At 36.9% G+C, this 16,183-nt stretch overlaps 1 protein-coding gene across 5 annotated transcripts in view; it reads left to right on the top strand.

Annotated features, from left to right (window-relative positions):
- The first annotated feature begins 525 nt into the window (after window positions 1-525).
- MUSK (muscle associated receptor tyrosine kinase) overlaps window positions 526-16,183 on the top strand; it is a 91,822-nt gene continuing 76,164 nt past the window's right edge. For all 5 annotated transcript variants that reach the window (XM_060013345.1, XM_060013343.1, XM_060013342.1 and 2 more), the window contains exons 1-2: window positions 526-604; window positions 11,679-11,805. In XM_060013345.1, the coding sequence (XP_059869328.1) occupies window positions 526-604; window positions 11,679-11,805 (206 nt within the window). The remainder of the gene's footprint in view (window positions 605-11,678; window positions 11,806-16,183) is intronic.

Here is a 16,183-nt window from a genome sequence, read left to right as displayed (position 1 = left end):
GCTGGAATCAAAGGAGGGGAGGAAATCAAGGAATATCGAGTTGGTGCAATCTGTAGGAATTGTTAACGAGATGGATGTGGGAGGGGGAAGTGAGAAATGGGGAGGAGTCATGATTAGATATGCCCAGGGCTCTGGGGTGAGTGCGGGAGGGATGGTGAGCTGACTCAGAAGACCAGGAAAACTATACCTCGGGGAATCCAGTGATGGTTGCGAAAGGCATCTGGTATTGTCCTTCTACCACTGTCTTAAAAGGGATTCTAAAGGGATTTTCTTTCCCTTGTTCCTCCAGCCCTACACTTGCATTACTGGCCTAAGTGGATACTCACCAGCTGGCCGTGTCCATCATTACAGCCAAGTCTGAGAATTCCTGATTATACTTAGAGTCAGTGGAGCTGCTGACACAAACAGTCATTAGCAGACGACCCTTTTGGAACAAACTATGCTTTAAAATGTAAACTGGGGGGGGGGGGCATTTTCCTTGTGTTGTCCAGAAAGAACTTTCTGCTGCCTGAGCCTGGATTAATCATGAGAGAGCTTGTCAACATTCCACTGGTACATATTCTTACTTTGGTTGCCTTCAGCGGGACTGAGAAACTTCCAAAAGGTTGGTTTGAGCAATCTTGTCTTCTCTTGCCTTATCATAGTTCTGAGGTGCATGCGTGTGTTCCGATCATGACTGATTCATATTATGGCATGCTTGGGTTTTACTTGGTGAAGTAGGGGTGCAGTATATGGAGAGGGAGAAAACTGTATAAATAAGCAATTGATTGATGGTCTCCATTCTACTGCTATCCCTCCTCTGCTTAGGTTCTGCAATAAAAAGTTCAGCCATTCAGTGAATGTGGAGCCCTCACTTATAGGGGAAACATTAGCAGGTAGACTGCAAGTTATCGAGGTCGGTTTGTTTATGTGTATGTCAAACTTCAGGGTGGTCTAAATGGATGATGAAAACCTTTTCACATCAGGTTTGCCGGGAATATAATCAACCGCACTCCCAGACATCCAGAGTGTTTGCTTCTGGACAAAAATCATTTCCATTTTCAGTTTCAGCTTTGCAAAACTCTTAATCAATATTTTAGTTCCTCCCACATTGGAATTAGAGAAAGACGCACACAAGTGCCTATAAGATAAAAGCCTGAAGAACAATGGGTTCTCAATAACTTAGAGGCTGGAGCCATGATTTGGTTTGGCAAGAGACTGTGAAAGGTTTTTTTCAGAGCCTTTGGAATGTACCGGAAATAACACCACCTCAGGGGAAAGGAAAGCAACTTAAGAAACTGACAAACACCTGTTGCAGTAGCAAGAATGTCCACAGTTTCTGGCCAGCGTATTATGAAACTGAGACTAGGGTATTTCAAATCAGGAAGAAAGATAGGAAAATAGGTGACTTGTGAAGTGACTGGGGGCTTCATTGAAATCTTTTTACAAAGACACGAGAAAGCAGATTGAATGATACTACAGAGTTTTCAAATTAAATGTATTACAGTAGAGTAAAAAAGGTTCTGTGATTTATGACACACTCAAATGCATTATTTTCCCTTCATATTACTTTACCAAAGAACTGAACAGGTTTGTATTGTATAGATAAGTGAAGGTACTAAAATATATTGTATGTAGATGGGAAACATAGCTTAGATTTTGTGGTTCATTAGAATTTCTGGAACCACAAGGTCAAAATTCACATGCTAACAAGATACAGCTTTCTTCACAAACGGTCGGATTTCATAGACTTATGTTGTTTTGTTGCTTTCTTTTTCTATTTTACATGAGTAGAACAGTATCTTCAAATGTATTTAAATGTCTAATTGTCAACTAATACTTTAAGGTAGCTCCAGATAAAAGAGAATCTAGATCTTTCCAAATAGCTAATAATAGCCAGAAAGACTTAACATTGGCTTCAGATTATTTTAATACTTTCTGATCATACAACGGATGTCCGGAAAGGCAGCACCTGGACGTCTGGACTTATGGATTGTTATAAATTTATTTGTGCTATTCTAAACCATGAAGTTACATTAAAATGACATGGTTAAATACTAAAATTTACTGAAATCCAGTCTTACAAGGAGCAGGACAATTGATTTTCTGGTCCAAATTAGAATCTCGTGCACAAAGAAAAACCAAACCCAACCTCCTAATTTATATTCTAGAAAGAGAAGATTTGTAGCTTCCAAACTTTACAGATGAAGCACACTGTTTATTTTGAAAACTTCAAAACTGGTGGCATAAATGTCACAAAGCCAAGACCCTGACTTCTAAATAAAATAGCCAGATTGTTACCCCAACCTTGTTTATTTGTTCATAATTTATTTACTGCTTTAATTAGACTGTAAAATCAAAACAATATTTTTGCCTACCTACTCAAAGAGAGTATTTGAGTATTATTAAAAAATGTAAATTAATATGGGTTTAACATCAGCCTTAGCCAAAACACCAGGCCTGGAAGAGCAAACATTCATTAACTACACTTACCAGTTCTGAGAATAAACATTATCGTGAAAACACAATCCTTCAAATTTTAAATGTTGAAGTACATGGGATATATTGGTACAAAAAAACACATTAATATGTGATTATTTTAATACTATTGAAAGTAATGAAATTGTTCTACACAAAATATCTCTAGTTGTTTTCTCTATTCTTGGCAGAAGGCAATAATGGGAAGAGGCTTGTTAGATGGTATACCTTTTTCCTAAGTCCTTTAGCATGAATGAATCAAGGCGTCTGCAGCATAATATACCACAAAATAAACCGACACAATTAAAATACTGCAAGAGTATTCCATGGGTTCTTTTCCAACCATCGGCATAGGATTTCCTCCATAAAATTAATAACCAACTTTGTAGAATTAATAGTGTATCGTTATAGTTTTAATTTAATTGATATTCCCAATATTCAAAGACAAAGGGAAAAGTCACTATCTTTCTGAATCATTTCAACTAGTAATACTTTCAATCATGAGCTCAGTATCAAACCGTAAGGAGGAAAATTTTATAAACTGTCATGTATGAAAATAGTCAACATTTCACTGAACATTCGCCTTAACCACATTCTTCAATAATATTTAACGCTTTATCAGGGAGTATGAAGTGTATAGTGGGATTTTCTGTAGGAGTATAGTAGTTCATGTAAGCAGCCCTGAATTTGTTAACATGCTATGCACAAAGAACTCCCGTCCAAATTCCAGTTTTAAAATTACCCCATAACTACCATACCTAGAAGCTCTTGAGTCTCAAGTGATTTAACCTGAGGTATATTTTAGTAACTTCTTCTCCTAAATCATATGTCTACAGGGATAGAATTCACAAATTCGACATATGACTAAGTCAGATCAGGAACAGCTGTCGTTGAAATCCAGGATACCAAGTCCTGGATGAATGTTTTATACTAACGTATATTGAAAGAGTGACTCATTCCACGTTTGCGGAAACACAGTTGCTTTAAATATTATTGACCTTAAAGAACAGAAAAAGAGACGAAATGGCAAGATTTCTACCATATTTCGAAAGGTGAAGTAGGCAACTTCTCAGTGAAATAGGACGTGAGATTATTGGGGGAAAGTGACAAGTAAGGGATGCCTAGAGGATCTCAAGGAAATGGTCCCATTCAGGAAGATGAGAGAAGTGTATCTGATAACGTAGAAGGACCATATGTCCATGCTGAGGACCCACTGGGACTGGAGACTGCATGCCCATCATGGTCCTGATCTGCACTGTTGTTTCACTTTATCCAACAATACTTTATGAACATATGAGCAGTGAAGACAGCTGGTTGGATTAGTTCAAGATTGGTACTTTCCAGGGTCAGTGCAGCTAAAGGACTAGAGAGTAAGGGAGCTGAGATTATCTGGCAACATACCATGTCGTCTAGGTCAAATAATGAAGAAAGTGAAACAAGGATATTGCAGGTCTGGAAGAGAATGTTACAATCGAGTTCCTTTTCTAGTCCCCAATGCCTTTCTGTGTGTCTTTAGGGAAAGATGTAGTCACTGTAAGCCTCAGTTTTCTCCTAAAATGAAGGACCTAGCAGTGCTCAACTTACAATGTTATGTACTATGCTAAGGATTGTCAATGATTGGTGGCGTGATCACTTCTGGGGAACAAGCACATTTTAGATGAGTCCCTATGAAATCATCTCTTAATTCCAAAGGAATGCCCCCCAGGAGAGGTCATTTCAGAAATTCTAACAGGCTGACCCAGAATTCCTACCTGCCTGTCCCCAGTGTCATTCCTGAAGGCAAGGACCAACAGTGTGTTCTGTGACAAAGAGTTAATGATACAGTATTAATAAGTGAGATAACAATAATTATTGAGATGATCAATGACCCTTACAAGTTCCAAAGACATCATAATAAAAAATAACTTATGTTTGATTACATCACCAGCAGAATAAATGTGTCAGTTTCTAAGATATGCCAAATGATGAGCAATACTGAACATCCTCTTTCTTTGGGGGATTTGAAAAATTTCCGACACCAAAGTGTTTTGTCATACCGAAAAAACAATACTGTATTCATGATGTTAGAAAAGCATGAATATGTTCCAAGTCTGAGCCCTAATTATACCAGAACAGAAAGGAGCAAATACACCTGACTTCTTTGTTTATTCAGTCATTTGGTTATGTCAGTCAGCAGCTGGTCAATCAGAAGTTGGTATGTCAATGGCCATGTGCTAGAGCCCATAAAAGGGTAATATCATATCCTTCTCAGCAGCTAGTATCCAAGTCAAGTTACTCTTTGGGTACAGAAAAGCATTGTGTTTATTTTCATGTATTTGTTGTTCATGTGGTCCTTGGATTGAGGGAAGAAATAGTGTCCTAGTTTAAACAGGCCCTGGCTGAGATGAAAGCTGGATAGTAGAATGAAAGCAAACAGGAGATGGTCTGCTGAGTCAACAAATGTCATTAAATACAACTATGTGATTGTGCCAGTAAAAATCTGAAAGCAGATTTGTTTGGGTAATTTTGGAATATGGGCAAAGTGGACTTAACTGACTATACTCTGCCTATAGGTATTGATATTGGTGTCAATCATGTTTTTCCCCTTTCTGTAACTAGTACCACACTGAAGACATGGTATAGCTTAGAGTTAAAAGATAGGTACTTGAAATCAAACTTAACTTTGAAGTTCAGTTCTATCACTTCCTGCTTTTGTTTTGTTTAGACAAGTTGTTGAACAATTCGTCGCCCTCATTCCTCATCTGCCAATGGGAATAATAAAAGTATCTGCCTTTACGTTTGTTGTGATACATAAATGAGATCATGAATGAAAAGTATAATGCATGGCTGATAGCAGGTTTTTCATCAGTTTTAGATGCTAAAATTATTAAAAACAGAATCAAATCTCACATGAAACTGTCATGCCACTGAACATTAAGGGAAGCTGTTCTTAGTAAGAGCTCATGTATTTCTCCATGTCTAAGTTTATCAAGACATTCTAAGATTTACTTCTTTGATCTTAACTGATCTCAACAGAGTTTGTGTTGCCTCGTTGGAAAGATAATATGTCTGTTAACTCTGTCACTTCTGCATCTGCATGTTGAATGAGAAGAAACTAATGAATAAAGTTTGGAGCTTTGGGTAAAAATAATTCATGGCCATTAAGAATGATATTGAAAACACAAAATATACAAAAGTTTAAAAGAGAAAATCACCTACACTTCCAGGACTGTAAAGATATTGATATATTTTCTTCCATTTTTTTCTACATATCCTAAAAAAAGATATCATAATAAGATTGTTTATGCAATTCTGCTCCCTGCCACTAAGCCTGAGCATATTTTATATCATATCTTCAAAGTACCATTTGCAGTGACTGTGTAAATAGTATCCTGTTTCGATAACAGTTGCTAATATATGTTGAACATTTGCCTCTCTGAGGAAAAAAAGGCCCTGATATGTTACATTTGTTGACTGCTGTATAAGTGCTCCAGTCACAGCCAATTTCCAGGTACCAATAAACACTGAGTTGGGAGGAGATGTATAGTAGCACACCTACAATTTCTACAGACATTAGATGTAAATAACCACAAGAACATAGATAATAGTAAAATATAGAAAATAATTAGAAAGTGATAAATGTTGAGTATTATTACTTTGTTTTTAACACAATTTATCTAATCAAATTTATATAATTTAGTTTCTAATAATGGCTCTATTCCATTATCTTGTTAAATTCCTGAGAAATTAACACGTGACTCTTGCAAGCCAGTACAAGCCAGCTCCAGTAGACCACAGCTAGAAGACAAAGCTGTGTGCCTAACTCTTCTTCCACTTTCACACAATTAGTACAATTTAGTACAATTAATCTATTTTTGTGCAGTGAAATTCATCTATATGCCTTTCCATTTGGGGATTATTTCCTTGGGATAGACTCCTAGAAGTATTATTGGTAATTTGCAGGTAATACAGCAACCAGGAGAACAACTGAATAGTTCAGGTTTCTGTCTCTAAATTATAGGAATCAACTAACACAGAGTGTTCCATATGGACCAAGGACAATGTTAAATGCATTATGTATATTCACTTACTTAATCCTCATGACAAGCCTATGCGGTGGTTTTATTATCTCCGTCTACAGCTGAAGATGCCAAGGCAACTAGTTAAGTGAGTGGGAAGTAAGTGACGGAGCAGGGATTTGAATTCAAGTCCCGTGCTAGAACCCTCTTACCGTCTAGTTCCTCAACAGGCTTTCTTTTTAAACAATGAAAGCATTCAATACTATCAGTTAACCATCACTACTTGCATCCCATGACCTTACTATAATATTTTTTGTTTTTTAATCTCTATAATATTTTTTGTTTTTTAATCTCTCAATATCTATGTTTTTTAATCTCTCAATATTTTTTAATCTCTCAATATCTAATCTCTCAATTGATTCCTTATTTCATTCATTAGTTGTTTAGAAAAATCTGCTTTCTTTCTTAAGAGACTGACTTTCTCAAACTGTGTTATCCATTACAAATTTGCTTCCACTGCATTGGAAAATTAACATTTCTGTGGCCTTCTGATTTATGTCCTATAATTTTTTATTACAAAGATAATATATGTTAATTTTATATATTTTTAAATGTTATATAGTATTTCCCTGTAATACTTTGCTGTAAGGTACGGCAAAACAAAAATACAAAGTTACACATAATGCCCACAACTAGGAGGTAAATGATTATGACATTTTGCTCCTCATTCATTTTTCCACTCTCGTGTGTGTGTGTGTGTGTGTGTGTGTGTGTGTGTAATCTTCTTTAAAAATTTAGTAGCCTATTACTTCATTGTAATATCTTCTGGTAATATTAATTTTAGTCTGGGCTTTGTTTGAGTCTATATTTTTCAATAATTAAGCTTCATGATTGTTGTATCTTCCTGATGGACTGTTCCTTTTATCATTAAGTAGTATTTCTCTTCATTCTTTAAAGGCTTACTTATCACCTTATATTCCATTTTTTCTTATATTAGTACTACATTATTGCTTTATCACTTTGTTTTGTTTACTTCGTATATATTTTCCATTCTCTTTATATCCAATGTTTCTGTTTTAATTTATTTAGGCATGTCTTTTGTGTTTTTTAATCCTGTATGATAGTGTCTGTCTTTCCATAGATCAGTTTATACCATGGGTGTTTACTGTGATTTCTGATATATTTGGCCATGTTTCTTCCACATTAATTTGTGTCTTCTGTTAACTATACCTTTTCTTGGCTTATTTATCCTTTTCTGCTTCTTCATCATTTTTTTTAAATTGATACAGTTCTAGTCTCTTTTTTCTTCGCTACTCTGGAAGTTTGGGGTTTTAATCTATTATTTTAGTGGTAAGCATTAATGAAATTTTAACAATATGTCTCTAACCATATATTTTCTCCCCATGTTTAGAGTTATTCAGTGTTTCTGTCATCTTCCTGCTTACGGTAAAGAACTTAGAATGTTTTAACAATCTGCTGAACTTCTTCCCTAAACTTTCATCTTATAATTGTTTGTCTAGAATTCTAGTTCCACTCTTTTTTTAAACACAAAAATTATTGAGTTTAAAAAATATATATTCCACAGTGTCGAAAATTGCAATTATTTTTTACCACCATCTATGCTAACTACAGTTTCTCATCACTGGCCCCTTTCTTTGGGGTACAAGTTATTTCTTATGGAGTTTATATACTTTCAGTAACTGTTTCAGAGAAGGTCTCAGTGGTAAATACTCTCAGCATTTGTCTGTGTATTTACTTTGTCTTCATTTAAAAAAAAATAATTATCTAAGCTGGCTATAGAATTCCAGACTAACAGTTATTTTTTTCTCAGCCTTTTAAAAATACTGGTCCATTGCCTTTTGGTATCAACTGTTGCCAAGTAATATCAGGTTAGCCTAATTGGCATTCTTCTTAAGGTGACTGATCTTTTCTTTCTAGTAAGGTTTAAGATTTTCTTGATCTTAAATTTTCTACAGTTTTGATCCAGTGTATCTAAGGATAAATTTATTTTTCTTTATCTGGCTCGATGCTTAGTGGAAACTTTCAATGTGAATATTTCTGCTTTTTTTTTCACTTTTGAAAAATGATCAGTGATTTATCCCTTTACATATTACTTCTGTGCCATTTCTTCTATTTTATTTTTTTTGGAACTTCTGTTAGAAGTTTATTAGTGCCTGTCTGTCTTTATGTCTCTTAACTATTCTTTAATACTTTTAATTTCTTTATTTCTTTGTACAGCATTCTGTATATATTAATGGTCATTTTAGTGCAAAGTTGGGAAAAGGGGGGCCTTGCTGCCTAGATATAAAAGACGTCATTTCACCTAAAAATTCTGCCCTCTTCTTTCACCTACTTCCTCTCAACCTTTTAAAAAATTTATGCCTTTTATAAAGGCCTCAGTAATAGAGTTTGGTTCATTTAAACAATACATTAGTCAGTGTGCTAGCCCTCCAGATAGAGAGAGGTCTGAGACATGGTCCCTGACCCAAAGCTTAAGGTTTTTATAACTGAGTGTGGGACAAAGACATAAATCATTCTAATAGCATCTGTGTGGCAAGTGCTATGAGTGACATATATAGGATGACCCAAGGTTAAAGAAAAGGGCATTTGGTTCTATCTAGGAAGTCAGGGAGATTGGGAGGAGATGGTGCTTAAACTGGACCTTAAGAAAAGAATAACACTTACGAAAGAGATATGGGCTAAGTGGACACTCCCAACCACCATTTCCCTTACTCTCAGCCAATGAGTTTGCCTCTGAGTTTACTGAAAAATAAGTTTCATTTAGACACTGTATGCATTTTTTTTAATTTTTTTTTTTTGCGGTACGCGGGCCTTTCACTGTTGTGGCCTCTCCCGTTGCGGAGCACAGGCTCGGGACGCGCAGGCTCAGTGGCCATGGCTCACGGGCCTAGCCGCTCTGCGGCATGTGGGATCTTCCCGGACCAGGGCATGAACCCGTGTCCCCTGCATCGGCAGGCGGACTCTCAACCACTGTGCCACCAGGGAAGCCCTGGATGCATTTTTAAATGGCCAATGTGCCAGTTTTTTCTTGTTTTATGGGGCTGTCACCCCCTACCCTGCATCTAAAATATTGCTCACACTACTTACTTGGCTTTCCTAGGCACCTTGCATTTTAACTAAAATGACCATATAATTTACTGTCCAAACTCAGGTATTTTTGGAGTATGGGGGTACTATTAATAATTATGCCAGGATAGCAGGCATAACTGATTATTATAGCTGATCATTTTACGTATCTATCCTACCTTATCATCTATATTGTGGACTCTTACCAGGCAGAGATGTGCTTTACACATCTTTTTGCTTCTAGTCAACCCAGTGCCTGCTCCATGAAAAATCATAAATAAATCTTTGATAAATAATAACAAAGCAGTGATGATAATTATTTTAAATCAGATTATACAATGGGGTAGATTTTCAGACTCACCCAAATACAGGGGCCGGCACTCTCTCACACCATCAAACCCTTGAGGTGACCAGGACCTCACCCCTTTGTTTTGGTGGGATTCACAGATTTGTAAATTGAAGTGGGGTGCATCCCTTTACCAACACATTCTCATCCTTCTTAACTTCTCTTTCCTCCCCAATTCTTCTAAGCCAGGTGACCCTCATCTCATGGAGGTGGGAGGAGAGAGGGACCATGTTTATGGCCTCTCTTCCTTTTGTCTTTCTTTTTGTAACACACACACACACACACACACACACACACACACACATACACACACCAAGCAAAAACAAACAAACAAAACCCCCAGCTTTATTGAGATATAATTCACATACCAGTCTCTTTGGGTAAAGTATACAGTTCACAGAGCTGTGCATTCATCATCATAATCGATTTTAGAACATTCTTATTACACCTATTTGAAATCCTGCATTCCTTAGCCATAGATTACTCCCTAAGCCCTCCATCCTCTTCCCAATTCCTAGACAATCACTCATGTATTTTCTGTCTCTACAGATAATGACTATTCTGGATATTTTATATAAATGAAATTGTACAGTATGTCATTCTTGTGACTGGCTTCTTTCACTTAGTTTATTGTTTCCAAGTTTCACCCATGTTGTAGCATGTATCAATACTTTGTTTCTTCTTATTGTCAAATAATATTTCGTTGAATGGATATACCACATCTTGTTTATCCATTAATCTGTTGGCAGACACTTGGGTTGCTCCACCTTTTGGCTACTATGAGTAATGTTGCTTTGAACGTGGATGGACAAATATCTGAGTCTCTGCTTTCAGTTCTTTTGGGCATATATCCAGAAGTGGAATTGCTGGATCATATATTAATTCTATGCTTATCTGAGGAACCACCATCCTGTTTTCCACAGTGGCTGTGCCATTTTACATTCCCACCAACAATGCACAAAGGTTCTAATTTTTCCACATCCTTGCCAGTATTTGTTGTTATATTTCTTTTTTATTATAACCATTCCAGTGTGTGTAAACTAGTATCTTACTGAGGTTTTGGTTTGCATTTCCTTAATAGCTAATGATGTTGAGCATCTTTTTACATGCTTGTTGTCCATCCGTATACATTCTTTGGAGACAGGTCAGTTCAGATCCTTTGCTCATTTGTTGTTTGGGTTGTCTTTTTATTATGGAGTCTTTTTCTAATCTACTCATAATTCAGATGTGAATTCTTTATAAATCTGATGAACCTTCACCTTCAAAGCCTCTCATTTACAGGAGCCCCCTTCTAAGACCTCTGGTGGTTTCTAGCAATGTGTTCATATAAACATACGTTTTAACAAAATTTGGGAAAAATTGTTTTTAAACAGGAATTGTTAAGATTGCTTTCTCTTTTCACTTTGACTTCCCTTCAGTGACACTTCCCTTCAAGTTGATTGGTGTTAGGGAGGCAACAGACATTTTGTATTAATAATTTTATATATTTTTTCGTAAAAAGAACACCTAAATTATATAACTTTGAACTTCACAAAACCTGGATCTTCCTCTACCCATATATAATAAATCTAAGTCCGACTCTCCTGAGAGCCTTCTCTTTTGATTCTCAAATGCCTACTTTAGAAGTAGCAACAAAATCCTCTGCACAAAATTTTTCCTTCCTTTTGGCAAATTTCTACTATGGGGAAATGTCATTCTCATTCAGATATGTGGTGGCCTCTGACTACTTACAGAAGAGTTAGTAAGCAGTACTGTAGAATGCTCTCATTTGATTTCTCCTCTCCTTTCAGCCCCTGTCATCACCACTCCTCTTGAAACAGTGGATGCCTTAGTTGAAGAAGTGGCTACTTTCATGTGTGCAGTGGAATCCTATCCTCAGCCTGAAATTTCCTGGACCAGAAATAAAATTCTCATTAAGTAAGTATTCTGCCTTTTTCCAGCAAGAATGCTCAAGGCTGCCTTGAGATTCATCTTTGTCATAAATGTAATCACAGCTCTGGCAGTACTAAAGTTCACCTTCTAGAATACGTAAAATGCAAATTTCCTCATTTTATAAATGTAAGATCTGAACTTCAGTGAGGTTGAGAGAATTGCCTAACATAAAGTGATTTAACTGATATGGGGAAGTCAGGGTTATTTCATGGATCCCAGGTTAGGACCTAGAAGAAGTTTCACAGTAATTAGGAAACAACATGATATCCTAATTCTGGGGGTACATGTTCCAGGACACTCTGGGGAGTTAATAGGGACCAGCCTCATTTCCTGTACTTCTAATATCCCAATCAAGTGATGCATGTGGTCTAGGAATCTGACCTCTAGGTGACCATGACTTTTTCTTTTGAAAGTCAGAAAGGACTCCTGATGTATATAGTGAGGTAGCCTCTCAAACAGATAAAATTTCTACTTGGCACATAAAGGTTAGGCTATCCTTTCCCCATTACAATAGCTATCTGATCAAAAATACTCTAAAAATCTGTAACAAATGTAACCACTGGCTTTCTAGCAGGCCACATAGCTTGCCTTAGGACTAGAGCATTTAACTCCTCCACAAACTGGAACTTGAACTCCACATCCATGAACTTGGATGGGGAAAAATTACATCTTTGTTTTCACTAAGCTCCAATTGAAATTTATCATTTCCTCCTACTATATATGTTGTAATGTGGAAAACTACCCTGGGCTGCAGAAGCCTTCAAGTACTCTACCAGGCACGCTATCCCAGAAGTCCTGGAATAGGAAAGCTCACAGACCAAATTAAGATGCCTGAAATACAGTTTATTAAATAAATTTAAAATACATAGATAGAGAAAGGAATGGAAACTACCAGAGGGTTTCTATAGGTGTGCGCTCTGTTCACGATGTTTCTGTTTGGCTGAAGGCTTCCCTAAGCCGTGTGGCTGACAGGGTCTTGGTGCTCTGGCCTGTTGTGCTGAGTTCAGGACACTGGACCACCACAGACTTCCAGGCCCCATGTAATATCAATTGGTGAGAGGTCTCCCAGAGATCTCTGTCTCAATGCTAAGACCCAGCTCCACCCAACGGCCAGCAAGCTCCAGTCTGGATGCCCCATGCCAAACAACTAGCAAGACAGGAACACAAGCACGCCCATTAGCAGGGAGGCTGCCTAAAATCACACTAAGTTAACGACACCCCAAAACTCACCACTGGATGCAGCCCTGCCCAACAGAAAGACAAGATCGAGCCCCATCCACCAGAACACAGGCACCAGTCCCCTCCACCAGGAAGCCTACACAAGTCACTGAACCAACCTTACCGACTGGGGGCAGACACCAAAAGCAACGGGAGCTACGAAACTGCAGCCTGTGAAAAGGAAACCCCAAACACAGTAAGTTAAGCAAAATGAGAAGACAGAGAAATATGCAGCAGATGAAAGAGCAAGGTAGAAACCCACCAGACCAAACAAATGAAGAGGAAATAGGCAGTCTGCCTGAAAAAGAATTCAGAGTAATGATAGTAAAGATGATCCAAAATCTTGGAAATAGAACGGAGAAAATACAAGAAACATTTAACAAAGAACTAGAAGTACTAAAGAGCAAACAAACACTGATGAACAACACAATAAATGAAATTAAAAATTCTCTAGAAGGAATCAATAGCAGAATAACTGAGGCAGAAGAACGGATAAGTGACCTGGAAGATAAAATAGTGGAAATAACTACTGCAGAGCAAAATAAAGAAAAAACGAATAAAAAGAACTGAGGACAGTCTCAGAGACCTCTGGGACAACATTAAATGCTCCAACATTCAAATGATAGGGTCCCAGAAGAAGAAGAGAAAAAGAAAGGGTCTGAGAAAATATTTTAAGAGATTATAGTTGAAAACTTCCCTAACATGGGAAAGGAAATAGTCAATCAAGTCCAGGAAGCACAGAGAGTCCCATACAGGGTAAATCCAAGGAGAAACACGCCAAGACACATATTAATCAAACTATCAAAAATTAAATACAAAGAAAAAATATTAAAAGCAGCAAGGGAAAAGCAACAAATAACATAAAGGGAATATGCATAACATTAAGAGCTGACCTTTCAGCAGAAACTCTGCAAGCCAGAAGGGAGTGGCAGGACGTATTTAAAGTGATGACAGGGGAAAACCTACAACCAAGATTACTCTACCCAGCAAGGATCTCATTCAGATTCGATGGAGAAATTAAAACCTTTACAGACAAGTAAAAGCTAAGAGAATTCAGCACCAGCAAACCAGCTTTACAGCACATGCTAAAGGAACTTCTCTAGGCAGGAAACACCAGAGAAGGAAAAGGCCTAGAAAAACAAACCCAAAACAGTTAAGAAAATGGTAATAGGAACATATACATTGATAATTACCTTAAATATAAATGGATTAAATGCTCCAACCAAAAGACAAAGACTGGCTGAATGGATACAGAAACAAGACCCATTATGTGCTATCTACAAGAGACCCACTTCATACCTAGGGGCACATACAGACTGAAAGTGAGGGGATGGAAAAAGATATTCCATGCAAATGCCAATCAAAAGAAAGCTGGAGTAGCAATTCTCATATCAGACAATATAGACTTTAAAACAAAGACTTTTACAAGAGAAAAGAAGGACACTACCGAATGATCAAGGCATCAATCCAAGAAGAAGATATAACAATGGTAAATACTTATGCACCCAACATAGGAGCACCTCAATACATAAGGCTAATGCTAACAGCCATAAAAGGGGAAATCAACAGTAACACAATCATAGTAGGGGACTTTAACACCCCACATTCACCAATGGACAGATCATCCAAAATGAAAATGAATAAGGAAACACAAGCTTTAAATGACACATTAAATAAGAGGGACTTAATTGATTTTTATAGGACATTCCATCCAAAAACAACAGAAAAGACTTTCTTCTCAAGTGCTCATGGAACATTCTCCAGGATAGACCATATCTTGGGTCACAAATCAAGCCTTGGTAAATTTAAGAAAATTGAAATCGTATCAAGTATCTTTTCTGACCACAATGCTATGAGACTAGATATCATTCACAGGAAAAAAACTGTAAAAAATACAAACACATGGAGGCTAAACAATACACTACTTAATAATGAAGTCATAACTGAAGAAATCAAAGAGGAAATCAAAAAATACCTAGAAACAGATGACAATGAAAACATGACAATCCAAAACCTATGGGATGCAGCAAAAGCAGTTCTAAGAGGGAAGTTTATAGCAATACAATCCTACCTCAAGAAACTAGAAACATATCAAATAAACAACCTCACCTTACACCTAAAGCAATTAGAGAAAGAAGAACAAAAAATCCCCAAAGTTAACAGAAGGAAAGAAATCATAAAGATAAGATCAGAAATAAATGAAAAAGAAATGAAGGAAACAACAGCAAAGATCAATAAAACTAAAAGCTGGTTCTTTGAAAAGATAAACAATATTGATAAACCACTAGCCAGATTCATCAAGAAAAAAAAGGGAGAAGACTCAAATCAACACAATTAGAAATGAAAAAGGAGAAGTAACAACTGACACTGCAGAAATACAAAGGATCATGAGAGATTACTACAAGCAACTATATGCCAATAAAATGGAAAACCTAGAAGAAATGGACAAATTCTTAGCAAAGCACAACCTTCCAATACTGAACCAGGAAGAAACAGAAAATATAAACAGACCAATCACAAGCACTGAAATTGAAACTGTGATTACAAATCTTCCAACACACAAAAGCCCAGGACCAGATGGCTTCAGAGGCGAATTCTATCAAACATTTAGAGAAGAGATAACACCTATCCTTCTCAAACTATTCCAAAATATAGCAGAGGGAGGAACACTCCCAAACTCATTCTAAGAGGCCACCCTCACCCTAATACCAAAACCAGACAAAGATGTCACATAAAAAGAAAACTACAGGCCAATATCACTGATGAACATAGATGCAAAAAATCCTCAACAAAATACTAGCAAACAGAATCCAACAGCACATTAAAAGGATCATACACCATGATCAAGTGGGGTTTATCCCAGGAATGCAAGGATTCTTCAATATACGCAAATCAAGCAATGTGATACACCATATTAACAAACTGAAGGATAAAAACCATATGATCATCTCAATAGATGCAGAAGAAGCTTTTGACAAAACTCAACACACATTTATGATAAAAAACCCTCCAGAACGTAGGCGTAGAGGGAACTTACCTCAACCTAATAAAGGCCATATATGACAAGCCCACAGCCAACGTTGTTCTCAGTGGTGAAAAAATGAAACCATTTCCTCTAAGATCAGGAACAAGACAAGGTTGCCCA

Source organism: Delphinus delphis, chromosome 6 (assembly GCF_949987515.2).
Source record: "Delphinus delphis chromosome 6, mDelDel1.2, whole genome shotgun sequence".
NCBI lineage: Eukaryota > Metazoa > Chordata > Mammalia > Artiodactyla > Delphinidae > Delphinus > Delphinus delphis.
The sequence above is the reverse complement of the archived record's forward strand: the minus strand, read 5'-3'. Positions and strand labels throughout refer to the sequence as shown.